Source organism: Aulostomus chinensis, chromosome 10, assembly GCF_037954235.1.
Source record: "Aulostomus chinensis isolate RoL2024-O1b breed Wild chromosome 10, RoL_Achi_v1.0, whole genome shotgun sequence".
Lineage (NCBI taxonomy): Eukaryota > Metazoa > Chordata > Actinopteri > Syngnathiformes > Aulostomidae > Aulostomus > Aulostomus chinensis.
The window spans coordinates 10,423,334-10,451,298 of NC_141329.1; the positions used below are offsets into that span (position 1 = coordinate 10,423,334).

The following is a 27,965-nucleotide window of genomic DNA, read 5'->3' on the forward strand; positions in this document are numbered from 1 at the left end:
TCAGAGTCAAAAGAAGCCAGCTGAGGGCAGACGTCCAGGAGCTAACGCTGTGCAGGCATCGTGTACAAGGGCCCTCATGCTGTTATGCACAAATTTATTTTTACACACCAGAGAACTTTTTTAAGATGGCTGTTTGTGACACCATGGCCTGACATCTTTTTTGCAACATCAAAGGAACACACCAACTTTTTGTGAAATATAGTTATCGCTCATCATTTTTAGTGTCAAACACATGGATGGATGTTTCCCTCCTCCTTTTGTGACATCTTCATGCCCCTCCCAGATGGCTGAATACTGGTTAGCTTAGCTACAATTAATGATAGCAGTGAGGCAGTAGAGAAAGTTGTCTCAATAGTGAAAAATTTTACAACTTTTGTGTGTGTATCTGACCCTAAAAAAAACACATTTCTCAATTTTCAATGTTACTTTCATGGTGATTTTGAAACACAACCTTAGTTCTGTCAATGCGGGGAGGGATCGTTTTGGATAAAGATGCTCGACTGCTACTGTTGATTGCAGCTAAGCTAACTAGTAGTCAGTCGTCCATTGAGGGTCTGGTGTAAACAAAGACGAGAGAGGGGGAATCTATACGCTTGTCTGGCTCTAAAAAAAATGACGGACATTACATGTACCCCCCCCCCCCCCCCAAAAAAAATGTTGGTGCGTTCCTTTAACGTTGCAAAAGGAAGAAAACAGATTTCAGGAGCAAATTTTAAAAATAACTATTTGGCTATGTTTCCTGTTTGAACATGAAATGACAGCAATAATTATTACATTGCTCAAATCACTTTTTATTGGATTATCAGACACTTGCTGTAGTTACACAATACAGTTTAGCTGTAGAAAAAAACTATAAGATTATTCCTTGTAAATATAATGTGAATGTACTTCCACTTAAAGTTAATTCTTTTTTGTTGTTCCAAGTGCTCAGTATCCTCGTAATGTGCAGTCCAGATGCATACATTTTTTTTTTTTTTACATGTCAAAGAAATATAATGCAATAAAACATGAAACATCAAATAGCACCAAACACGACTGCATGTTGTGTACCGGTAGAATTACTGGATGTACACAAGGGAATTATGATGCACACATGACTCTCTTTTGCTTAAATACATTGATGTAATTGCATAATCATTTTCTAGAGATTTCCAGCACAGTATAAAACTATTAAGGCTCAATAAACTGTTTTTTTCTTGTTTCCTCAGATTATGTAAAGGAACTAGAAAAAATATCTTTTCAGAAGGCAATCATGATAAGACTTAATTTACAACTATAAAAACATCTAGCTCAAACAATGATTGGATTTGTCAGGAATTAATGTTTAAGGGATACAAACTAGTTCAGTCCTGTGACATATGGTGTTCTTAAATGATCCCGTGATTATCAATGGTGGCCAGTTGTTCTCAGTCTTTCAGTTCTCTCCATTGTCCTCGGTGGGATTTGTAGCTAACATGGCGATGTAAACACAGCGTATGTTGTTCTCAAGGAGGCAGTTTCGTTGACTGCGGTTCTAACACCCCTGACACCCTGACAGAGTAGCAGCACACAGCCCACTCTGATAAGTGCTACCGTGTCACATCCACCTTGTTCTCAAACTACTTATATGTACTGCTTGAATGGAGCTGCTGTTTTGTGTTTATGCACACAAGTTAAATCCTGATGTCTGAGGTAAAACAGGTATATGTTGCTTTGTGAGTTGACTCTTCATTGCCCCGCACCTTCACTCTCCTCGGTTGTTGGCTGTCCGCTCAAGCAGCGATGCTTAAATAAAACAAATTCCCACAAAAGAGAGGTTGTAAGAGAGTCTGGAGTGGCAAACGGAGCCTTGAGTCTTAGAAGACGGGCCTATCGCTCGGCTTTAATCTTGTAGCGAAGGACAAGATATGTGATCAGTCGCAGGATGATGAAGAAGATGCCCAGTACAATGAAATCCATGTAGAGTTTTGCGTCTTCCACATCCAGTAACTGAAGAACCTCTTCAGGCTGTTGGAATTTACACACCTTTCCTGGACATTCCAGCTCCGAGCGATTCATCCCGTAGATGGACAGTATCACTCCTTCAAAGCCATACCTGAGGAAAAGGCGAATTGAAAATGATCTAAGTGATCATCTACACTTCTCCAGTGGCAGTGTTCATGACAAGTATTTTTACTGTGTTTGTACATTTCATTTTGTTTCTTTCTCTGTCCGTGTTACAGAGTGAGACAAAATCAACTGGGTTCATTTACATGGAAGTAGAAATGTGCTTAATACTTGGTAATAATGTTCATTACAGGCTACTTGTATAATTTGCTCTGTATTTTCATGATATCTGTCATATAAGAGTATTTTCTCGACGTTAAATGCTCTGGCAGCGCAGTGACATCACAATGCCCTCTGATGGGTCAGATTTCAAAGATTTATAGATCGTAACGAAGACATCTCAAAAACAAAAGGGAGTGTGATGTCAGTAAGCACAGATGAAAACAAGCTGCGGTTAGTAAAGGTAAAACTGGCATGTCAGTCTGGAAAAAGGTAAAGGATTTTTAAAATGGACAATTTGCAGACTATGATCGAAATTATGGAGGTGCAATTTGTGGATAATTCAGCGATTCATATTCCTTGCCTCAGACCAAAAGTGTGCAGCACATTATTTATACTACAGATGAATTCTGAGATGTTTGCTTTTTACTTCAGGGACTGAAGACAAGACACAACTTGCCACTGTCTACTCGCACTTACCCTCCGTTCATGTGGAGGGTTCGTCAGTTGACGGGCGACCCAAAATCAACACGCGGGGATGAGGAGCGGATAATAGAACTGGAGGTGTACTACATTTTTTTAATTTATAATTCCAATGCAGTAATAAATACCAATACATTAAATTTAGATGTATTCTAGAGTAATTTATCTGAACTGTATGTATGGAGGGGAGTCTCACATATTTCACAGCTCAGCACAAGCTATGGATTCACATCCCTACGCAGATGTCACCATTATTCTGATATCGGATTTATGAATGAAGTCAGTTCATATATGAATAACGTCACTATTCACTGATCTGATGTCACATTTTGAGATAAAACCCTTCATCAGCAAATTGTTTCCTCCGTTGAATGGTTCCGGAGGAAGCGCTCCGGCCCAGAGATGCTTGACACCATCCCCGATATTTACTGTAACTCCAGGTGCGATGAGTGCAGCCCTCTGATGCAGACGCAGCTCTATTGTACTACAGTGACTCATTTGGTTTCTTGTCCATTCTTATAATCAGACAGACTGTAATGACACGCACCTAACATAAGACACATAGGAGCTCCACTGCAGGTACTTGGGGATGGTGTCAAAATTCACAAAAAATCCAGAGAAGAGGAGCACTGGGATAGCAGTGACAGGTCCGACAAACGTGGCCACCTGCAGGCGAGAGCACATGACACATTCACACACGTGAACCAAGGCATGCTCCTTTACAGCTTTACAGCAAATGTTGTAGCACCTGTAGCGATGTGGAGGCCGCGCCAACCAGCAGGCCGAGTGACTGGGCTACCAGGGCAGTGCAGGTGGACAGGGCAATGAAGAGAAGGTAGCGGGTGGCCTCAGGAGGCTGCTCTGTCATCCAGTACACTATGCTGCAGTACATGATGGGGCAGAGCACCTAAAATAACATCTTCATTAACATTAAAGGTTTAAAGATATAGTTCACCCCAAAATAAGCTTTGATTAAGCTACTGAATCTTAAAATAAATGGCTTACGTATTTCAAATTTCACTTAAGTTTAATCAAATGTTTCACAGCCCAAAAAATAGTAGGAGTGCAAAGTGTCTGCAATTGTCTTTTTGGAACAGACAGCTCTGTCACTGACAATACAACAAATAAAGATGGAAAGGCTTTTGAAATGGTGAAAACAAAAATGGACATGCACTGTTCAAATATGTGATTTAATGGAAATGAATCTGCGACTGAGCTGCTGCCAGGTTAGCTAACTTTGGGGTTAACTTTTCCTTGGCGGTTAGCAGCAATAACATTTAAAAAAATTCTGTTTATTCATCTTGGATTTTAATCAACTTAATATGCTTAGCATTGTAATGCAACACAATGCATTATTACATCTTAGAGATGGAATGATTAGCCATATCAGTGATAAATTGACAGCAACCTGATCTGCAACCAATTTGATTGAGTATTTTTTTCATGCAAACAACTGTGATCTGGATAAAGTAGCTATTTCACACTCTCAACCAATAGGGGGCAGCATATCACCATTGTGCTATTTATTCCCTATTATAAGTTACAACATGCAGCTTGATCACACTTTGTGTACTTGGTATGGGCACTAATGTATTTAGTGTAAGCGTATAAGTCTGTCCCAGTGTAAGAGTGGCTCGGTGTAAGACCCACACACGTTCACAACATGAAGATGTCTTGTCTCCTTAAATGGTACTAAATAGCCTCATTTTGAAACGGATTCATTTAGTTTTATGATTAAATTGAGAAAATAATTGTTGCTAGTTTAAATGGGACCTACTTCTCAGTCAGAGGTCAAATAATAATGAGATGCTGGGAATGAGTAATGTACTGCGATAGCCTTCCGCTAACACCAGAGTGTAGTGGTGTCATGTGAACTTTCTGCATTTAGTCAGCTCAGGATTCTCAGGCCCCACCCCTTAGAACCCTGCACCAAGCCAAACCCACCTGGAAAGGAATGTCAGCCATGGTCTTGGCCAGATAGTAGGCTTTCAGGCTGTACCAGTAGTTCAGATGCTCCCTCAGGAACACAGACATCTCCAGAGGAACTGGTGTGGAAGAGATTTTTACTGACTGAGACTACAGACTGAGACTAAGTATCAGCAAAAATATGAACATGATGCACACTTACAGGTCAACACAGTTGGCATTAGTGCTCCAAACATGAGGAAGAGCATTGAGAAAAAGAGGAATCCAGTGTTGTTGAAGACCTTGCTGGCATCGTTGCCGATGTTCAGATAGAGCAAGCCTATTAACACACCTATAGAGATGTGGGACATCAGTCTGAGGTGGGTCAAAACCTGACAGACAGAACCAAAGCAGGAGAAAATCAGTCTCTGATGTGAGTGAAGCCGCTAGATTTTTAAAGTAACGTTCCTGTACTCTAACATTATAGAGGATATCCTTCATTTTACAGGTATAATAACTATGTAGCCACTTTTTTTTCAACAGAAGTCATTATTACCCACCTGGTCTCGACATATAGTTATGAAGGTTCTCTTGAAGAGGATGCAGAACTGTGTGAGTGTGCTTGTGGCAAACGTGTGACTCTCTAAATGTCCAGCATCCTGAAGAGATAAAAAAAGAAGTGAATTTCATAAGACTGCTACAGATGTAGGCTATAATTAGATCCAGTTCCTCCAAATAAAGCAGGATGTACTATTGCGGTCACTCATGGGTTCTGGACAAAATTTAGCTTTCCATTCGCTTCCCCTTCCCCTTTACATCATGTCTCCAAAACAAACCAATTTTAGCAACTATTCAACATTTTGGGAATACTTGCAAAAAGTTTACATTTTGTTTCAGTGAATTATGTTTGTTTTTGTTACCATTAAATACAATTTCTTTAAGTTCTGCCTGCCTGCCGGTTGTCTGTGCTCGGGTCCACCCATTTCCACCACAAAGCCTCAAAGCTTCCCTTATTTCTGAAAGTCACGCGAAGATAAATTAAGCTACACAGCTGCAGGTGATTTATTTCTGCTATTCATCAAATAGCAAAGCTGCAGTCGGCACCATGTTGAGTGTCTTGTCAGCATCTGTCAACCAATTTCAGTATTTGCTTTGGCTACAAAAAAAAAAAGGTAACACAAAATATTAAAAAAAAACAAAGTTGTTTTCTTTTGCTAATCCTACTTGTGAAGATTCCTGATGTCAGATTACTTTGCGTGAAGAAGAATAAACAGTATTATTTGTGGTGATTTTAAATTATGCACATGCTCTGGTTTGAAGTTGTTTTTTTTTAACACTTCCGTAATCAAGCCAAAACTGCGGTACACCAGAACACTACCCACCTTGGTGCACTTTGTTGTACAGACCGCAGGGCCGTTGTTTTCACACTGGTTCTTCTTCTCCTCTAGGGCACACATTCCCCCTTGGACGGCCTCAAACAACACAGGATTCAAGTCTCCATACTCTCCTGATGCCACTTCAATAACTGTGACAGAAGCAAAAGCAGCGAGACAGAAAAGTAAAGCCATGAAGAAATACGAGATGATCGATGAGTTTCCACAGGATACGCTGCTACAGTGAATAGAGATGAAGCAGCCGTACTGAAGTCTGCAGGGTTGTGATAGGTAGGGCAGAAAAGTCCCAGAGTCTTCAGATAGGGAATGAGGTAGGGGACCGAGCCTTTGTAGATGCACTGGCCTTGACTGAGAATGTAGAGCTGAGGAAAGACATAACATTGAAAGCTCATTAAAAGACAGAAACGGCCCCCTTCCCCCTTATTTATTGTCTTGACAGTTACTCACCTTGTCAAACATTTCAAACAGTTTGGCACTCGGTTGGTGGATGGTGCAGATAATAGTCCTTCCTCCCAGCGCTAGAGAACGCATTAGAGACACCACCTGGTAGCATGAGGCGCTGTCTAAGCCACTGCAGAGAGACGTAGTTTTCATATTTGAATTGTCGTAAGATTTTGAATCAACTGATTAGCTGTTTAAACTAAATTCACTTGAACTCCTCAGACCTTATCAAAGAATCAGTGGTTAACATTGACACATTAGCAGCCAACTGTTGTGAACGGGAGTGGAGCTTAACTACAGTAGATGAAGGTAGAGAGCTGGGACAGACAGCATAGCAGTCATCATGAGACCCTGTAATTTCCCCATGCATCAATAATGTACCGTTAAGTAATAAGAGGTTACTTTTTTCTGTACACCGACACGATATTTCATTGGTATTTCATTGGTATTTCATTGATATTTCTTTGGTATTTCATTGATATTTCATTTATATTTCATTGGTATTTCATTGGTATTTGTAGACCAGCACATAGTTGAGTTTTTGAGATTAAAAAAAAACAAACTCCGCCCAGCCACATTTGTGCAGATGGTATGATTAAGAGTATATGTGTTAGGGTTTTAAAGTCCCTCCAACAGCGCATGTCCAACTGTCAGAGGACTTATTAGAATTATGCAGCCAGATGTTTCTCTCGAGCTGCTCTGCCTGCTCTTATTTCTCTTACTGATTTGGTTTTTCCTGGAACAAAATCTGTTTTTCAAATGTATGATTCCAAAGTTCATATTTAAATGTCATTATTGTAAAAAAACCACTGGACATGAAAAATGTAATCAAATGAAGATCATTATTATTCTTTCTGTCCTCTGCTGCATCTGTAGTAGCAGTTGGGGTGATGTTTATCTCCAGTCAGTAAAATTTCTCACGTTAAGGCTGAATGGAACCATCGACACTGTCTCACCTGGTGGGCTCGTCAAAGAACATAACTGGGGGGTTGTTGACCAGCTCCAGGGCGATGGCGAGCCGTTTACACTGACCACCTGACAGCGAGCTGGTGCGTGTGTGAGCACAGTCCACCAGCCCCAAGGCAATGAGAATCTCATTCACCTAGACAGAGACAGACCAAAATAAAGACTGAGGGTATGTCGCAAACAAAATGCCTTTCTCATCATGATCATGACAGAATGACAACAATAATAAAAGACAAATTGAATGTGCAGTCGCCCTTGTGTGTTGTTACTTGTTTTATATTCAAGACCAGAATTTTAGTGAATGAGAACTGCGGCTGTGTTTTTGCAGATGATGTGATTTTTGTTAGCATAATCAGTTTTTGATTTGCACAGCAAGAGCCAGCAGCCACGTGTTCAATGGGCCAATCCCAATTCACCCCATAACCCTACCATTTGCCCCCGCCCCTCCATTTTGCGCGTTCACGCATAAGGGTAGGGATGTCCTGATTCTTGGAAGGAAGGGTGAAGGGTGGAGTGCTAGGGCTTTATGGCCCTCCAAACTGACTTTTTTCAGAGGCAAATTCCAAAGCGAGTGTTACTGGAAATCTCCTGGAATGCCTTGTGAATCACCGGTAAATAAAGTAAAGAAATGGGACTGGACCAATATTCAGAAGTAGAATGAACACTTTGACAATAATCCACAATACCTTGGAAGATAATGATAAATTGTCTTCTCCTGGCTTGGAGGCAGTTCGATTCCACACTTTGTCTTTTTTCAGTGCTCAGAATTATGTCAGACTGATGAGTCAGCTTATTTTGGGTGTATGTGAACCTTCCAAATGAACTTAGACCCTTCTGAATCACACCATATTCAGGAGGTGGTCTGAGCTCACTTCTCAGTTTGTAAGTATAGAAGAAGTCAAGTTGTTTAAGTGAAAATTCCCCATAATCCAAAGCAGTAAAGGTGCGAACTCCATACAGTGTAAACAGAAAGGGGCCTGAGGCCCTATCAGAGCTGAAGTGGCCTGACCCTGAAGGAAAAGTCCTTCTGTAGGACTGCTGGACTCACCGTTTAGAACAAGGTGATCCGAGACATGTGGAAGGAGACAAATCTCTGCACTGTCCCACTGAAGGGGTAGTCAACGGGGATTTCGGAGGCACCTGGTTTCTAAGATTTGCTTTGTCTCAGACGGATATTCTCAGACCATGTCAACTCTGGATTGATCGATTTATTTTGGAAGATGTTAAATGGGAACTTCCGAATAGTTCTTGAAAGGGTCCTACAACTAGCCAAGCCAAGCATTTGTATTCCTTCCATAATCCCTGTGAGTATAGATGCATCTTTGGTGTACTGAGTGTCATTTCATGCACATGTTAAGCTAATAGCTTCTTACCAACTTTTTCTTCACATCCATAGTTTCACTGAGCTTCAAGTTGGCTGAAACCTGCAGCAAAAACAGTGTCATTACCATCTCATGATTAGGTGAGTAACAATTGACCAAAGAAAACAATAAATAGCTTTAATTGCAGAACATTGGTGCATTTATAGTTAATACAAAGAAATAATAAGCTAAGCTATTTCTTATTTAATTTGGAAAGTGTTACCCTTGATTTCCCTGCTGCTCTAACTGTCTGCCCTGCCCTGATGTGCTGCAGTTTTTTTGTATAGTGTATTATCCTTCTAAGACTTTTAGACTCTTTTTTTTCACCTTTGCCCACTCCTTGCTTGGATTGGTGTTGCTGGATTCATGGGATAGCTGGAAGTTCATGCGCTAAGAGTCTGCGATGGTATCCATATGTCGCTATTGAGAATTGCTGGCTAATCTCCATGTGTTTTGCTGCGTCCATCTTTTTCCATGTTTCTGTCAAATATTCTTTGGCTGAGCTGTGAGTCTGATGGGTAGAACTCACCATCATGGCCTCTCGGGCAGTGAGGTGCGGCAGCAGCATATCTTGCTGCATGATGTAGCAAGACATTTTCCTGAATGTCCTCAGGTCCCTGGGTTTCCCGTTTACCAGAATCTGACCCTTCATTCCTGTTTCCCTGGACATAGACAGATACTGAACAGCTCAATTGGCTAGTGAAAGAAATAATATTAGCTTTTACTGAAAATGAGATTACTAGTAATTTAACTTTATTGTAAAGGAGCTCACCTGTATCCAGCCAAAATGTTCATTAAGGTGGACTTCCCAGCTCCAGAGGGCCCCATGATTCCAATAAGCTCCCGGCTGCAGAATCTCCCAGACAGGCACTTCAGCAAAGCTTTGAAACCTGTGAAGAACAGAGAAGGAGATAGTGGCGCTGGCTGCTGCTAGATTTTTATCAACAATGCCATTTTTTTCAGTATTTAACCAGAATGAACAGAATATTTTAGAACATCAAGAGCATACTGACACCTTTATTACTTCTAAAAATCCTCCATTACAATGTCAATGAATGTTTTTCCCACTTGCATGTTGTGAAAACCCTCCTCTATTTTCCCCCTGATAGGATCCTGTGCATAACGACACAAAGCACATAGCCAATGAGAGGCATGGTAGGGCAGCAGGAAAGTCTGCAGGTACATCAATATCCTCTTGCGTCAGAAAAAAAAAAAATTCTATTCAGCAATGAGTGGTTTGATGATTTTGGCCCACAACCATGTGTGCGTGTGTGTGTGTGTGGGGGGGGGGGGGCAGAAACTGTCTGGACACAGTAGAACAGCTGAAGACTTGTAGTAGCTTGTCTGACAAGGCCAACATTAACATGAGCTGTGCTAGCTTAGCCATTCTTGATGCTAGCCCAGCTGACTGACCACACCAACAGTGCAGATTCGCCCACATATTCCCCCATATTGAGCTTAAAATGATGTGCATCAGGTCAGTTGTTTTTGGTGAAATAGAGATTGCTCATGAGGCTGAATAAAGAGAAAAACTGTTGGACACAGTCATGGTTTTTTAAGAAGGAGTACAAATACTGCAAAATATATTATATATATATACAGTATATATATAGTATAGCAGTAAATACAGTATTAAAAGTACAGTTTGGAATTATTATCTGCTCAATCTTGGAATATGTCTGATGACTTAGCCCCAGGGAACAGGTGCCAGTATATCACGGTTCCATTGTAACCAGCGAATATCCAAACCAGGGTTTCCTGTTCCATCTGCCGCCATTTATTTACAGCCCCTATAGCAACTTGAGACATTTGCACTGTTAAAAGATGCTGAATATGAGTGGCTTGTGTCAAAAGTAGCCAGTTCACACTCACTTAAGTTATTCTATAACATAAAATTTCCAATTTTCCAACGTTACATTTCGGCCAATGTGTCCCGTCTCTTTTGTCATCCTTCCAGTCTATTTACATGGACACAAGCGAAGCCCCCTCAAACACGATCGGTCAGAAAATCTCAAAGGGAAACAAGAATCATCTTTGTACTTACAAATTCTGTATTTATAGGGTTACGTTATACAGCTTCATCATCATTGTTTTGGACGGCACCATTTTACCAAAACAGTTGTGGAGGTCCAAGAATGTGTTCAAGTATAACATCACATCTACACTTTCACAGGTATAGGCTGGTGTGAAGACTGCAGGGCTTTCCTAATGTTAGCCAGAACAGCCTAACAGAAGTATGGATTTAGTCTCTGCCTGTGGCTGTTAATCTAAATCAAGTTGAAAATGCTGTAAACTGAGGGTGTCTTCATGTGTTCTGACATGCCCACAATGCAGCTCTGAATGCTTTTATGTCATGTAAGGGTAGGGGGCGTGACGTTCTGTGTGGATTAAAATCGACTCGTGTCACATGTGCATCTGACATTTGTCGACTTGTTGTGTAAAGATGACTGGTAGTTGTCTACGTGGTGTATATTTATTCACTTAGTTAACTGCGGTGATCGATGAAAGAACCCTTTGCAACCACAATCAGAAGACTATTGTAAAAATACTGAGAAACTGGGGTGTGACACACTCAGGCCTGTGACTTCGCAAACATGCAGTCAAAGAGGGTTTTAAGGAGCTGCACTAAGTTAATATTGAAGCTTCAAACAAGCTGAAACCTGTGCAATGAAACCTTGGACTGAGCGCCATTGCAACGAAAAGTTATTTGTTATTCTACAGTGGCTTTCTTTAAAGTTTATTTGACCTCTGGTTACTTCTCCTCTGCTGTTCTTTTCTTTCTCAGTTTCTCTCTTTTCCATTTCTCATTTCTCTTCAATTGTCTCTTCTTTTCATCCCCCCATCCTCCTCTCACTCCCTCCCCCAGCCTGCTACCACCAAACAGAGCACTGCGGGGATTACAGTTAGCATCACCATGGGTTCCCTCCATCTACAACCAACAGGACTTTTACACTGGATTTTTTTTTTGGATGATTTCTGAAAATATTCTCTGTGACAAACAGAAGTTTATGAGACTTAAAAGCTTTGTTCAGCGAGACAATATTCACAAGTGAACATCACTTTTATGATATCTGAAGTACAAATGCAATTGCGATTTAAGCATCAATACAAACAAAAGAAATGATTATTGACTTCCGGAAGAATCCTTCAGATGTCTCTCCTGTCAGCATAGAGAACCAAGCCATGGAGGTAGTTGATAATTGTAAGTACCTCAGCACTCACTTGGATAACAAGCTGTCCTTTGAGCTTCATGCTGGCTCAGCAGCGCTCGTATTATTAGCGAAAGCTTCGTAGTTTTAATGTTGACGGTATTTTTATGAAAATGTTTTACTCCTGTTTTATTGAATCCCTTTTAACATTCTGTTTTATTTGTTGGAATGCTTCCCTTTCTCTTAAAAATAAAAACAGACCGCAGGGGATTGTAAAACAGTGGGAAAATTGCAGCGATTAATCGAAATGATGCAGGAAAAACAGATTTAAACACTCTTTTGTCCCTGCTGCCGTTGCTCTGCTAAATAAGTATATTTACTTTTATTCATCACTGGCCTTTGCTGCTATCTTGTGTTGTTGTGTTAGTTATTTTTCTATTATGTTTTGCTTTGTCAATGTTCTTAGGTATGACTGTTGTAGCGATTTAATGACTGCTTGCTGTGGACAAAATTACCCCTCAGGGATAATAAAGATTCCTTGAATCCTTGAATTGTTAGAAGTACAACGCTAAAATTACACTGAGAACAAACCACACCACAGATGCATGACTTCATCATCACCACAACAGGCTTTGTGCTTCTCCATTTTGGCAGGTTGAAGTTTCATGTCCACGACAACCTCTGCAGTCTTGTTTAGCCACGCTTCAAAATTCTCCTTGCGCTCTCTCTCCTCTCATCTCCTCTGCCCCTTGGCTCAGCCAGTCAGCTCCATTATTGATGACCAAACCTGTCTCAGACAACCCAGCACTTACCGGAAACCTCAGAGGGGATTATCGTAACTCTCGCTCACAATGTACACTTAACATCGGCCTGGCTCGTTCACTGTGTCTAATATCCATTTACAGTCTTCCACAACCGCTTCAACACATACTGAACACTGCTGCTCAGGTCTCCCATAGCTATGATGATAAAAGATTTTTCCCTTTGGAGTTTTGGAGGCATAAAAAATGCAACATTGCACTAAATGTTTTATTGAAAGTTTGACTGGCCCGATGGTTTTCGGAAAAAAATAGTAAACATGCAGTAGGAAACTGAGATTTTAGTCCAAAATTTAAAGTCCTGTTGCAACTCCTGTCCGGAAAGAAACTAAATTTACAGTGAATATTCAATGCCCCCTTAACAAAATTCTTTTCTCCCCATCAAAAGTGTGTTTGATGACAAATGCCCCTGACCTTCCCACGAGCCCCACAACACTCATCCATCCATCCATTTTCTAGCTTATCTGTTAAGGGTCACGGGGGGTGGAGCCTATCCCAGCTGACATTAAGGGAGAGGCGGGGTTCACCCTGGATGGGTGGCCAGTCCATCGCAGGGCCATCAGGAGGAATTAGGGGTTCAGTATCTTGCTCAAGGATACTTAGACATGGTCACCGGGGGAAGACGGCCACTCTACCTCTGAGCCACGCCACCCCCAGCCCACCATACGTCACAATAAATTTCAATATAATCATTCTAAACTTGGTGGGCAGCGTCAGATAAATCCTTAATCATTTCACTGATCTTCTTCACAGATTTTGGGCCCCATTTGCTCCTTTCAGAATGTTTTGGCCAAGCGGGTGCAAATATAATAGTAAATCAATGTCATCATCAGTGTCATCACAATCATGCATTGGATTGCTGAGTCTAAGTCTATGTGCTCTCCTGGTTCTGATTGTTTCAAAGAGAGAAACCTGCACTTGAAAAATTGAAAGAAAGATGAAAAACGCAGTAGGGTAAAACGTTTTTTTTTTTTTTATGTGACTGGAACGTGCGTTGTTAAAGTGTTATTCGACTAATAGCTAAAACATTATTTAATAAGGGAACTTGGATTTTTTATTCTGATAATGCAACATGTATCTGCTTTTTTGCCTGCAGACCAACATTTGTTTCACTTCGGGCCCTAAGGCCCCCCAAGGAAGAAACTTCAAATCTTCATTTGCTTGATAGGAGGTTACATAAGTCAATGGAAAGAAGCAAGCAGATGCAAATTCAATTTTTTTAGTTAAAAATTTTAATCTCAGTTGAAAAATGTACATGATTCATGTGTCAAACTTACAAAAGCCAATCTGGTCCAAACTCTGTTCAGAGTTTACTCATCATTTTGTGAAGAGACCTGGAAAAGCAAACTTGTCTGAAGCAAAGTCCCCAAACGTTGTTCCTGGAATTTACCAAGCTGTGTACACCCCAAGATGATGTAAACAACCTGAACATGACAGCTTCGACTTTCCAGTAAAAATAATTCAATAATTCACTTTGCGTCTGAAACCAAATTAGATTAGATGATAGGATAGAATCCGATGTTTATGCTTGGTTCCAAAAAGGTACTGATCTGAATCATTCGTGGCTCCCCATCTAGATTATTCAAGACACTGTGATGAAGTGACTGGCACCTCGTGTGGCAGAGATTGATCGTGTGTCAATAAAGGAGACCAAAATGCGAAATAAAACTCACTGACAGTTTGACATTTTTAACTTTCGGTATCCTTACTGTACTGTCACTGTAGAATTATCCTGAGTGCAAAAAAATTCACAAGGTGAATTATTAGCACATGAAAAACTACTGCCTTCTTTAATTAACATCTATTCTGTTACACAGATAGATTGTCTGTGTGAAATCAGTCCACGCTAATGGATCCTGTGCCAATCAGCCCTGCACCGATCTCTCTGTCTCTGTAAGATAACAGTAAAGACAGTCATGGGCTAATGGTTTAGTGTACAGGTGGTACTGGCACAAGAGAGGGCAAGTCGAAGCAAAGAGTCGAAGGGGAGAGGGAAAAATATTCCAAGTAACAAGTTTCTTACCCTTAAGAGCTACTGCAGACTCACCACTTGCCTTGAAAACATCTGCAAAAGGTTTCAAATTAAATTGGATTTCAGGTTTATTACAGCAGATGTTTTCATCTGTGTGTAAGCCCTCCCACAGCATGCTTCCACGTGTTAAATGTTGATAATAAACAGCCTCCAAATGTTAATATAAACTGTGCTGTGTGTAACATGCGCATACACACACTGGACTCGGACACACTACCCATGGGTGCTTGCTGGGAGTGAGCTTGCAAATGTTTGTCACTGCATGCACGTTACATCTCCACGTGTCGTTTATTCTCATTAAACATGTTTGGTGGGGAGAACCTGAGATGTTCAGATTGACTTGCTGTTGTGTTTCTGTTCTGCTAGTTGCTGTGCGCCTCTCAATCAGGTGGCTGTTTTTTTTCTTTAGCTAAGCTTCCTCAGTGTAGCTAGGCGGCTAACATTGACACCTTTCCAAGTGTCAGTAACTTAGCTGTATAAAACTTGACTAAAGGAACCATTCAAACCTTGCACAGGGACACGTGCTGTACGAGCAGTTCACGCAGCATAATACTCCTACATTTGTAAACTGTGTTGAATGCAGTAGTTGACAATCACCATTTTACACCATGACTGCAAACAACACGATCAGCAAATAGAGAATTACTGTGTGAAGCTTCCCTGGATAAAGACTTTTAAGACTGAACAGAGAATAGAACAAAATGGCAGAAGAGAGACCAAGAACATAAAATACAACAGAACCAATAGCACTACAAGACACTGGTAGGACAACGGAGCGCAGACAGGAAATAGAACTGGCTGCAACACTTGATGAGATATTTTTCAGAATAAAATGGCCAATATCTAAAACTGAGAATTAACAGCTCAGATAGGACTGTGACACTATTCAGCCATACACTTCTTGAATAACTAATGTCGTTGATTACAAGTCTGGCTAACCCTTGAAGTGCCTGAATGGGAAACAACATAGCCAGTCAGTGGAACCGGGGGATGTGAAATAAGAAGAGTGTGCCTATGGCAAATGAAAAAGCAGTGTGTATCAAAGCTGAGTGGATGTGTGTTACCTCTCCTCCTCCAGCACGGCCCCTCCCGAATGGTGTAGGAGAGGTCAATGAACTCTATGTCGACAGCCGAGCGTTTGGGTAAGTGAGAAAAGCGCTGAGCGTCTTTGATGTGGTTTTCAACCTTCTTCAGGTGGGTCAACATGGACGCCTCCTGCTGCTGCGGCTGAGGCTGCTGGCCTGGTGGCTGACTGCCTCCGTTGCACATGATGGCCTCCTCCATGGGGAGACTGACAGAATCAGGTTCCAATGCTTTATTATCCATACCTGCTCTCGGTCTGTAGGAGAAAAGAAGAGGTGGACAAAAAAGAATGATGAAGAACAGAAACGTTCAGAAAGGTCACATCTCAACGTTCAGCCAACTGCTGGGTCTGACAGTCACAGGTGGGGCTTTGGTGCCTTTCTAGCATAGCTGGACATTGTTTGCTAAATTCTTCCCTAACTATTGTGAAATCACAAAACAGCAGAATCCTAACGAAGGCAGCAGCTCAAAACGAAGAGTATCAGGAAATATTCCATGCAAAAAATTATATTTCATATGTACGTTTTTAAGACTTCTCGTCCTCAGTCGTCACCACCTTGGCATGACAGGCATGAACCGCCAACGTATTTTCAAACTTGTGAAAAGACGCTGACATCTACAGGATTGATTTAGATGTCTACAATCATCTGGTACAGTGAATGATAAAGGTAACGGTAGCTGGCAAACTAATAATGGAACATTTCAGTCTGGCCTTAATATTCCATCTCTCAATCCATCTGCTATGAATAGCCACTGAAAGCAAAAGGAAACATTTAGGAGCTTGCAGCCATCAGATATCCACACCAAGACATCCTCTCTCATACACTTTACAGTCCAGTTAGGGAGCAATGTGAGATACATGAGTGGAGGAGATAGATTCAGTCTGCCCCTGTATTGTTTCACACATTTTGCCGCATATGAATGCAGGTGAATTTGGAATTGTCTGCATTCATAATAATGCAACATTGATTTGCAGCACTTATGTGTTCTGGCATATGCTTGGTGTTTATTTTAAATGGATATTGCCCTTTCAAGTGCTCAAATATAGGTGTGAGCTGCAAACCGGCTAGGTCCAACACTTCCAGTTTGGCACTTCCATGAATCAGTGATTGTTATAGCCGGTTTGATTTTTGCTAAAATCAAAGTGTTTGTGGATTGCCGAGCATACGGCTGTTTGAAGAAGACATGGATTATCCTGGATAATGAACTCGAGAGTTTGTAACGGGATGTTTTTGGAACAGTTTTGCTCTTGTTAGCTGTCAGTCACCATTAGCTTCAAGCTAAGTAAACATGGCTGCATTCTGGCCTCAGAAGTGATACAGCCGAGAGAAAAAAAAAAACATCTCGTGAGCTCAAGACAAATTCTTGCATTTAAAAAAATCAAAATAAACTTTTCAGGCGAAGTATCGCTTCAACTCCAGTGTAATTTAAATTTGAAAGAGATCATAACATAAAGAGAGATCTAACAATGGCAGTCAAATGTTGTGTTCCTCAATTCTGATGAGTACACCACAGTTGCGTGGGACAATACTACAATGAAATTCATGCACGATGCATGCAAGTACATTTTACTGCATGTATACATTCTACAAGTTTCAATTAAGTGTCCTATTTTTACGTGTTCCTATATTATCCCTCTAACTACACATAAATTCATGTGACTTTCATGGTTAAAAAAAACAAACTTCTCTTCCTCCCCACATGAATCACGTTACGTTTCAAACACATTCCTCTCTGAAATAACAATCAGATTGAAACGAGAGTTTACATTTTTCCTCTTCACGCCTGCGTAGCGATGAAGACTATGATGAAGAACGGTGTTGAGTAACTACATGTCTGAGGAGGGCGTGTGTGCCTCTGTAAGCATGAACACAGACCCAGAGCTCATTAGAAGTTAAACACAATCAAGGTGAGCCAAATAAATGAGTGTTGACTTAGAAATGTGTGACGTGCTTACGAGTTTTTGTCATTTTTGGCAACACTATAAGTTAAATATAGTTGTTGTCAGTCCTCAAACAGGTGAGAACAAATCAAGCAGGTCAAATATGAAAGGTTTTGTTGACCAGGACATGGTTTGATGTTTCACTACAGCGGTGAGCAATCCCAGGAAATAGAGATGTAGCTGGTTGGGGGAAGTCTGGATTCAACAGTATGCTGAATTTAACCTTATTCTGGTGTTTCTCAAAATAAATAATAATCCAATTTATTTACATTTTATGTATTTACATTTATTTACATAGCACTAAAGAAAAAGCCACACGTGAACTTGATCCATGACGAGGCAAAAAAAAAAAAAAAAAGGGACGATTTTCAAACTTGGACTAATCTGATCACGGAACAGTTTCCCACTTTGCCTCAGTCCATTGTAAATGAGTTTTGACCAGGCGAGGACAGCAGCATTTCTTCTCCTTTGCATGGTTAGGGTTCATCTGCATTTGTGGATGGAAAAGTGTTCACAGACAGCGATTTCTTGAAGTGCTCCTGAGCCCATGCAGAGGTTTCCTGAACAGAATCCTGATTGTTTTTAATGCAGTGCCATCTGAAGGGCCAGAAGATCACCAGCAGAGATTTCTCTGCCCAGCTTTGTTTCTTCGAGATTTGCCTCTCTAGGCACTTTTTATAACCAATAACCTAACTAACCTGTTGCCATTAAACTTTATTAGTTGTAAAATCTTCCTCCAGCTGTTAAGTTTTACTATGACTTCCTTTTTCAGCCTTTTGTGGCGCCCGTCCCAACCTTTATGAGATGTGTTGCTGCCTGCAAATTCAAATACTGTGATTAAATTACGGGCTAGTGAGATTTGTATATTATTGCATTCTTTTTTTTAATTAACATTTTTTTAAAAAACGCTTTCGGTTAAAAAAAAAAAAAAAAAAAAGGTTTATAGAGGAATTTCAGGCTGTTCTCTAGTACACACCCAGTACAAAAATCTGAAAGTCTCTAATAACCCTTCAGAACTTCATTTGAGATTTTGTAAAAACTATGAGACGTGGAAAGCTGATCACACCCCCATGGTTGCTCGTGTTTGAAAGTGTGATTAATTTCCATACTGTAGTACAGTGGCAAGCGACAAAATTTACAAGGACTGTGCTCTTTTTTAGAAAAGTATGACATTTCCAACAGAGTTACTGGTAGGAGATTTCCAGTTAGATGTCAAGGAAAGTCAGATTTGGGCTTTGAGGCCTCTGAGATGCCAAAACCAACATCCATCCATCCATTTTCTTCTGCTTATCCTGTTAGGGGTCAGGGGGGGGCTGGAGCCTATCCCAGCGGCTGTCAGGCGAGAGGCGAGGTTCACCCTGGACAGGTCACCAGTCCATTGCAGGGCCAACACACAGAGACAAACAACCATTCACACTCACACTCACACCTACAGTCAATTTAGAGTATCAATCAGCCTCGTCCCCTCTTGATGTCTCTGGACTGTGGGAGGAAGCTGGAGTACCAGAGAGAACCCATGCAGGTACAGGGAGAACATGCAGACTCACACAGTGAGACCCCGTGCCCGAGCCGGGACTCAAACCTGGAACCTTCTTGCTGTGAGGCGACAGGGCTGACCACTAAACCCTTCCTTTACAGCATGGCTCTCCCTGCAGGAGTCCAGCTCACCACTGAAAGCTTGGATGCCCAGCAAGCTTGGTTCATCAATGGCCAAGTCAGGGATGGCCTCAACCTCACCCTCCAACCCTCCCCTCCAGCCTGAGCCTCTCCCCCTTCCTCCACTACTTCCTCTACCTCAGCCTCTCCCACAGCCTCCTCCTGTACCTCTTTCTCAATCAGTACCACTACCTCCACCTCAACATCAGCCTCTGCCTCAAAGCCTCGCTGTGGTACTCTTCCTCTCAGGTCTATGCTTGCTCTTGTCCTTTTCTGGCAGTGGGGCACTCTGCAAAGGAGCCAATGTTTTTGGAGCGCAATCATCCTCCTGTGGTGTCCGCTGATTGTTTTTTGCTCGTCTTCAGCCCTTGACTTCCTCGGAGATTTAGCCATGTGTCTGTAGAAACGTGGGCACTTAAGAATGCTTCTTAAAATAGCCTGCTTCTCCACAAATGTCCTATCAACAGTGTGCTTGCAGGCTTCCATATGCCAACACTTCACCTCCTGGCAATCTCTGACTCGATGCTCTGCGCTATTGCAACTGAAACATCTTTTCACCTGACCAGGGTTGGAAATGTGGCCTCTGAAGGGCCCAAAGGAGATTGAGTTTGGTATGGTTGTTTGTCGTAATGCTGGATCTTCACTTCGCATTCTCACTCTATACCAGATTCCAAACTCTACTGGCTTATATGGCTCCTCCAAAATTGTACAATAGCGCCTAAGGTCCACATCCCGGTCGCAGACAACGTCCAGCATAAACTTGATTTCAATATTAAAAATGTGACACCTCGCCAGTTCTTCCACTTGTGATCGTTCAATTTTAAATTGTAACGTTCCAGGAACGTGCAGAGTGCAGACTTCTTGAGATAACACAACTCAGACACACCCCTGTTCAGGGTAATAAATGAAGAAATGTCCCCAGCATGTAGACACTTGGATTGAAACAGCTCGGTGGCTTGAAGGAGCCTCTCTGTACTTTGGAGCTGTATCATGTTGATTCCAGTCGCAACAGAAGTGCAACTGCTCTGATAGAGAGGCAGAGCAACAACAATATATGCCGCTATGCTCTGAACAGCCGGCCCATATAAGAGGGTTTGCTCATGAAGTTTCAGTGTAATTAATAATATAAATCCTGTAACGCCATATAGCCTGACATGATACCATGACATGTTCAGAGACAACTGTACAGTGAAAATCTCATTCTGTCCTGACTCAACTCTGTAAATATTAAAAACAGCACAATAAATTATGACTCAAGGCTTTAAAAAAAAGTAGTTGAATTGATTTATTTGACAAAATTTGAAAATATATATGACAAAATCCCTTTACTGTTTGCGCAACAAATTTCATCAAATTTGCAAAGCTGTCGATTAAAACACACAACAAAGTCTAAAGTTGTTATTTTTTTAACCACCACGGACCTCCAAATTATCACAAAGGATTGAAGAAATTATGAAATCTCCCTTTGCTGATTTAAGTAAATTTCTTCATTCATTTCAAAGGGGAGGAACATCTGTATCTTTGTTAACTATCCAGTTCAGCATATAACAAGATCTGTACAATATATATGACAACTATCGAATCAGGACAGTTTCTGGAACCAGGAAAAAAATAGCTGAGCGGTGAAGTTTCCTTCACAGGTGAACACAGAAAACTGCGATGAACCGAGGAAGCGACTCTTTTACTTTCGCCTGACATGAACTTCACAGCTTCACTGCAGTGATACTTCCTTATTAGTCCAGCTTCAATGAAAAATCATTTACATTTCCTGGGAAAAGATAGCTTTGCCATGACCAGCGTCAGACAAAATCCATTTCCATTGTCCTGGCAGGACTCTAAGCAGCAGAAATATGCAATCTTCCCCGTGATCGCGAGGTGATCATCAAAATGGAGATACGTCTAATCTACTTTGTGCCGTGCAGACCACTGTATAAACGGTTCCCAAGTTTGAGGTGGTACAGTAATTTGTCCTTTTTGAGACAGAAGTCTCATTTAATCACTCATGGGGTTGTTAATCCCCTTGGGGATTAAAATCAACTTTCTTTTCTACCCTTGATCTGTTGGGAGCAGGAGGGGGCTAGAGTTACCCCGCTTGGGAAAAAATTTGCACACTCATGTACACTACCAAGCACCAAGCCAAGCTAATGTATGGGAATTGACTGCCCTCCACATCACACTTCCACGCAGACCCATTTCCCTGACAGCGTGGAGAAGGAAGCCAAAGAAATGTCTTTTCTGGGCGACATAGGGCGCTGATAAGGAGGAGGCGGCGCAACATATGCCAACGAGTCACGAGTCAACCTGGATGGGTCTCAACAGTTCGGGACGAGAGGGAAGGTCCATTGAGGGGAGAGAGGAGAACAGAACTCAGTGACCCAGGATCATACCACCTTCCTTCCAGGGCTGCACTTTAAGTCTGACTCTAAGATGTGATGCCTCGGATTTCGCTGGAGTAACACCATTAGAAGAGCCACGCAGCCCAACTGTAGCATGGAGGGAAATCTATCATGGGCACAAATGTGTTTTACTTGATCTACAAATCAAAATTAAGATTTACCATCTTTTTTTCCACAATGTCTGCATACTTTTTGGAACTTAAAAATGCTCCAATAAACACAAATTGAATTATTCCTAGAAACATTTGAAAAAGCCCATAAGTCATTTATCATTGTTCACTTGTAACTAATCTGTTATAATTATTGGACTGAAACAAAAATCTCACAGTAACGATCAATCGCTGCAGATATCGATGATGTTTAGCTCTTCCTGTGCATCCCAATTACAAATGCATTCAAATGTATTATGAATTTAACGATGATTAAATCTGTGCCTCGCAGCCTTGAGACTATTTCTTGTCCTCGGCTCCAGATGGCCACAAATGCATTGTGTGTTTAAGAGTTGATATTTTTTTCATGATTCATAAAAAAATTAAACTAACAAAAAAAACAACTAAAAAAACCTAAATGGGGTAACCCAACCATTCAGCAAAAGTAATCCTTCTCCCTCTCAAAGTTTCATCCTTTTAACACAGCAGGACTGGGCTATCTGTCCTCATGTGAGGTGATGCAATCGTCTGCTAACTGGAAAAAAAGAAAGCACAAACATGTAACTGTAGTTTTGGCCTCCCTCCATCTGCTTCCTGTCCACTTCGGGATTGATTTTATGATTTTATTACTTGTTTTTAAGGTATAAAATGTGCTGGCGCCACCTTATTTAGCTGATCTTGTACATTATCATACAAACGCACCGAGGTCTTCCAGTAAGATGCTCCTGAATGTGACCTAAGGCTTTTACAGTGAGGCAACCTAAGTGAGTCAGGAGAAGCTCACTTTTGTCTGTGAGAAATGCTGAGACTCCAGAAATTTTTAAGCCGCTGCTAAAAGCCCACTTTTGACTTTTATTCAATGTGCTGCAATTTTTTTACGTAAGATTTTAATTATTGCTATTTTGTACGTTATATTCTGTTGTTATAATCTTCAATATTATGACCTCCACTAAAAAGGCGATACAATCTGTCTGTCCATCCATCTTTCTGTCTGTCTGAGAGTTTGTTCGACTCTTAACAGGATTACGTTCATATTAAGAGGCCGGTTTTCACATTTCATTTTAGCATGTAGCAGAAGCCAGAGGGAAAGACCACTTAACATGACAAAAAACAAAGTTGCTTTTTTTTCCCTCTCAGTTTACTTGAGGTCGCTTTGGCAGAGTTATGCTCTCTCCAAGTCTCGCCGATTGGGCTGTTTCCTTTTTACCTCCGTCGTACTCCTCTGCAGCTCCACTGACTTGTTCAAACACGGGTACCTCCAGCAGTGGTGTCATATTTTGATGTTGAGCAGTTTTGCTTTCATAGCACGTAGATGTCACTGCACTACTTGCTCAGTAACATAACTTTTGCAAGTGAAAAGATATTTGATTCAGAAAACGACAACGCTACAACACACGAGTAAGAACTGTAGCTAAACTGATAGTGCAACTGCTGCACCCCTCCAGCTGACATTGACTGTATTTGAGTCATTTCCATCCATCCATCCATCCATTTTCTTCCACTTATCCTATAAAGGGTCGCGGGGGGGCTGGAGCCTATCCCAGTGGCTTTCGGGCGAGAGGCGGGGTTCACCCTGGATGGTCAATTTAGAGTATCAATCAGCCTCGTCCCCTCTTGATGTCTTTGGACTGTGGGAGGAAGCTGGAGTACCAGAGAGAACTCACACAGGAACAGGGAGAACATGGAGACTCCACACAGAAAGATCCCGTGCCCGAGTGGGGACTCAAACCTGGAACCTTCTTGCTGTGAGGCGGCAGTGCTGACCACCGCACCACCGCGCCGCCCTTATTTACAGTGAAAGAGAATTATGTACCATGAGAGATTTTGTTCATCCTGACCTCCCCTGGCTTCTTCAGTTAACATGTGGCACCTGTAGCTTGGTAGAATATTGATCCTCATTTTGGGATATACAAACTATTATTAAGACTTTGCTTCTCATTTTTAAAGCCTGCAGTTCACTACAGTAGATTTGTGTTTACCATCCTTACCATACGCTGGCTTTGATGGACTTCAGCAGACAGAGGAGAACATCGTTAGTTTAGATGTTTCAGACAGGGACATGACGCATTCACGCATAAATTGCATTTTCAGATTTTGCTAACTAAACTGTGGACGTGGTCCAGGTCTGTTTTTAAGGACACATCTAATTTTTTTAAAAAAAGCACAATTGTACGTAGCAGCAGTTATGGGGAGTGTTTGTTTTTCTACTTTGTAAATGTGTAATTTTGATGTTGACCTGCTGAAAAAGATCATTCTTTTTCCCTAACGATCTATGCTTTTCTCACTTCTACTTGACACTCACACAAGAAAACAACTATTTGGAGCATATAATTATAAACCAAGAATTTTATATTCCATTTATGCTGTCTGACCCCGTATGAAAGTCAATGAGAAGTCGGTTGTGTTTCCCAAGTTAGCGTATCACTGCATCTTGTTGATTAGAAATATCATGATGTAAGCCCTTTTTTATGTGAATGAGCAGATATCACTCCTGATCCCAGCACAAGAGTACTGGAGGATATTCTGCTTTAATAAATATAACTGTAATCACGGTGACAAATATAATTTATGTATAAAATGGGTCCTTATTTGGAGGAAAAAAACAGAAGCGTTGTAGAAGCAGTTAATAGAAATGACTGTTCTGATGTTCCTCCAGTTCTCCCGCACTGAGATCAAAAGTGAACTTGGTTCACCCAAAAGCACGTTCCCCAAAATATCTGCTCATTCACAGGAAGCCATTAACAGCACGGTAGCTCAGTGGTTAGCCCTGTTGGCCCACAGCAAGATGGGTCAAGCCCTGGCCGTCCCACGTCCTGTCTCTGTGGAGTTTGCATGTTCTCTCTTTGTCTGTGTGGGGTTTCTCTTGGTATTCCAGGTTTGCCACCATCAATAATATCCATCAATCCATCCATTTTCCTCCACTTATCCTGTTAAGGGTCGAGGAGGGGGGGGGGGGGGGGCTGGAGCCTATCCCAGCAGCTTTCAGGCGTGAGGAGGGGTTCACCCTGGACAGGTCACCAGTCCATCACAGGGCCAACACATAGAGACAGACAACCATTCACACTCACAGTCACACCTACAGTCAATTTAGAGTATCAATCAGCCTCGTCCTCTCTTGATGTCTTTGGACTGTGGGAGGAAGCTGGAGTACCAGAGAGAACCACACAGGAACAGGAGAACATGGAGACTCCACACAGAAAGATCCTGTGTTCGAGCCGGAGCTTGAACCCGGAACCTTCTTGCTGTGAGGCCACAGTGCTGACCACTGCACCACCGTGCCGCCCTCTCCATCAACAATATTCCTGTCAGACAGAGGGATCTGGAGTTGGTTCCTGAGTGCTGCATGCAACTGCTGATTATTCTAAAGATGATGGGTTAAATACACAGGACAAATGTTGCTTCATGTGTTTAAAGATAATAAGTACCTTACCTTATTTTATAATCTATAGTACGCAATGAATATATTGTAAAGCTGTTATGGAACCGGACCTGTAGTTGTCCAAGATGGTGGATATTCTTAAGTGAATGCAGGTTCATGTTTTGTTTTTGTTTTTGTTTTTGTAACTACTCTAACCATGAGAACAAAACATAAAATGTTAGCATTTCAAATTAGTTCTTCAGCTTTCAAGTGGTACGAAACAAAAAGGTTAAGTGTTGTTTTGTAAAGATGTGTTTCTCTCCTCCTGCATTACTTCTTTCAGATTCCAGAATGTAGCAAGAACCAGCCATGTGTGTTTAGCTTCAAGCTAATAACATCAGTGTTACTATTGGTTTGATTTTAGCTCGGATCAAATTGTTTCCGGATTACTGACTAAACATCAGGCCAAAGAAGACATACAGTAGGTTGCATTTGACAATTTGCTCGAGAGTTTGTAAACAGACATTTTGGCTGTTGCTAGACTCTGTTAGCTTCAAGCTAAGCATATGTAGCTGGCTATTTCTGCATTCTGGAGTAACAAGGAAATATTACTGGAGGGGAAAAAAAAGCTCAAGACACCTTTATGTGAACACTTGAAAGGTAAACTATACTTTTTGATGCAACGTATCGCTTTGAACACTGTCTGTATGTAGAAGAGCAGCATCACAGTGGAGTGAGCGAGGCTGGCTGTTCTTACATAACGTGACAAAACTGAACATAAGTATATTAAGATCAGAGCTATAAAGAAGTAGGTTAACAGTGCTGGTCTCTCGTGACTCCGCTAATTCACCGAAGAGGCTTTCAAGGGAAGAAAGAAAAAAAAAAAACCCGAAAAGCTCTCATAGATTCCTGGTTAGAGCTCCAGCGCCCAGGCCTGAAGCAGAACCCAGCTGCAAATGCAAATCATTCTTATGTCTCGGATGAAGAAAGAAGAGGGTCAACTACATCTGAGCATAGTCAGAAACAGTTTGCAGCACTCCAATGTGTCAGGACTTCGCGGGTTAAATAATCACACCAGCATGTGCAGGAACTCAGTAGATAAATAATATTATTTTTAACGGCGAAGCAGCAGGTGATGACTCATTCTCTCTTTCTTACAACAAGTTATGATGACCTAGGACTTCCCTGTGTGTCTGTCAACACTCAACCGAAGGCAAAGTCTATTTATTTTCTAATAGAGAACTGAATTTTGAGCTTGGTTCTCCTTGTTAAACCATACAGAAACACATTCTGTTTGAGGGCTTTTTTTTTTTTCATTGTTGTCATATCAACTGTCTTCATTCATGGGAATAAGGATTCTGATCCACTTACTGATACCAATTCATAATCAATCAAATAAATTGATACATTAAAATTGAATGTATTTTTACATGTATTTTTTGTTGTCTGTAATAAGAGAAATGATGGTGATATAACCCATAACATAATGACAAAGAAAATTCTAAAAAAATAAAATAAAATGATGCGTCTGATGTGTATCAGAATCTCAAAACTGTGGATCCACATATCTCTAAAAAAAAACAAAAAACAAAAAAAAACACCTGACATAATTTGTAAAAATGCTTCTTCTTCTGTTTTTTTTAAAGTACACCTAAACACACAGCATTCCAGCATTAGGAGATTGATGCATACGGTTAACTGCATGTCTGGTAATATCACATCACCTCAAATGTGTCAAGCGTTTGAGTGCCTAATAAAGAAAATGAGGGACTACGGTGTTACTCGCTGTGTTTGAAATGAATCATTCTCAACTTCCACTTCCTATTTATTCACCTTTTAAAACTTGAAACAAAAACGAGGAGTGAAAGCCGCGGAACATCATCTGTGGTCTGACGGTCCTCCGGAACCGTGAGACTAAAATACACTTGCCAGGAAAAGAACAGACTTAAAGAGGAGAGCTTACGTGCACTGCTGCGGATGGTGACGGTAGTGTTGTCCTCCGTGGTGTGGATGGTGTTACTGTCCCACGGCTGCTGCATCCAGTATCGAGTCGCGTCGCTTCTTGTCTGCCGCACCTACAGCATCGGGGAGAGGGCGCATCAGGACAGGTGGGGGGGGGGGGGGGGGGGTATGCTGGATGGACGGACGGACGGACTGACGGAGGAGGGACACCCACCCACCTACTCTACAGTCCCGCTGTCAGAGCCGTGTCACATGGCCCAGAAATGACTCCTCTGCTTCGCAGAAATGTGGATTTTTGCTATTATAATCTTTATCATGGGTGACAGGTGGGCTTATGTTTATGTAACCCACATTTCTACCACCTATTAACCGTGGGCTTTAAGATCATAACCACAGTTCGCAGAGTTGATTTATATTACCTTCAATAACTAAATCATCAATATTTGTCTTTTATTTATTTTTTTGCCGCATCTACATTTAATTCTGAGCTCTGTTAAAGTATTACTCAGGTATTGTCACATCATTGTCAACCAGTCAAACCCTGTGTTTTGAAATGAGACTTATTTTTCAACAAATACATTTGTGTAATGTCATATTTCAGCAGGAATGTTCTTTTTAAAAAAAAT

General features: G+C 41.3%; 1 protein-coding gene across 1 annotated transcript; it reads right to left on the reverse strand.

The window, feature by feature from the left end:
• Window positions 1–783: 783 nt before the first annotated feature.
• LOC147254372 (ATP-binding cassette sub-family G member 4-like) lies at window positions 784–27,450 on the reverse strand. Its single transcript, XM_086215990.1, has 15 exons — window positions 27,341–27,450; window positions 15,858–16,132; window positions 9,567–9,684; window positions 9,324–9,456; window positions 8,807–8,857; window positions 7,424–7,569; window positions 6,474–6,597; window positions 6,274–6,388; window positions 6,015–6,157; window positions 5,193–5,291; window positions 4,856–5,024; window positions 4,672–4,772; window positions 3,476–3,634; window positions 3,275–3,393; window positions 784–2,074 (listed from the first exon to the last, which is right to left on the reverse strand). Exons 2-15 carry the CDS (start codon window positions 16,117–16,119, stop codon window positions 1,849–1,851), a joined length of 1,965 nt encoding a protein of 654 aa, XP_086072116.1. The 5' UTR covers window positions 16,120–16,132; window positions 27,341–27,450; the 3' UTR covers window positions 784–1,848.
• Window positions 27,451–27,965: the final 515 nt, after the last annotated feature.

Bases quoted from the DNA above. Each gene is read 5' to 3' on its own strand.
- LOC147254372 (XM_086215990.1), bottom strand. From the start codon at position 16,119: ATGGATAATAAAGCATTGGAACCTGATTCTGTCAGTCTCCCCATGGAG. The intron at 9,685-15,857 runs GTAACACACATC...TGTTCTTCACAG, and splicing joins GCCGTGCTGGAGGAGGAGAG to GTTTCAAAGCTTTGCTGAAG. The intron at 5,292-6,014 runs GTGGGTAGTGTT...TTATCTCTTCAG, and splicing joins GTACAACAAAGTGCACCAAG to GATGCTGGACATTTAGAGAG.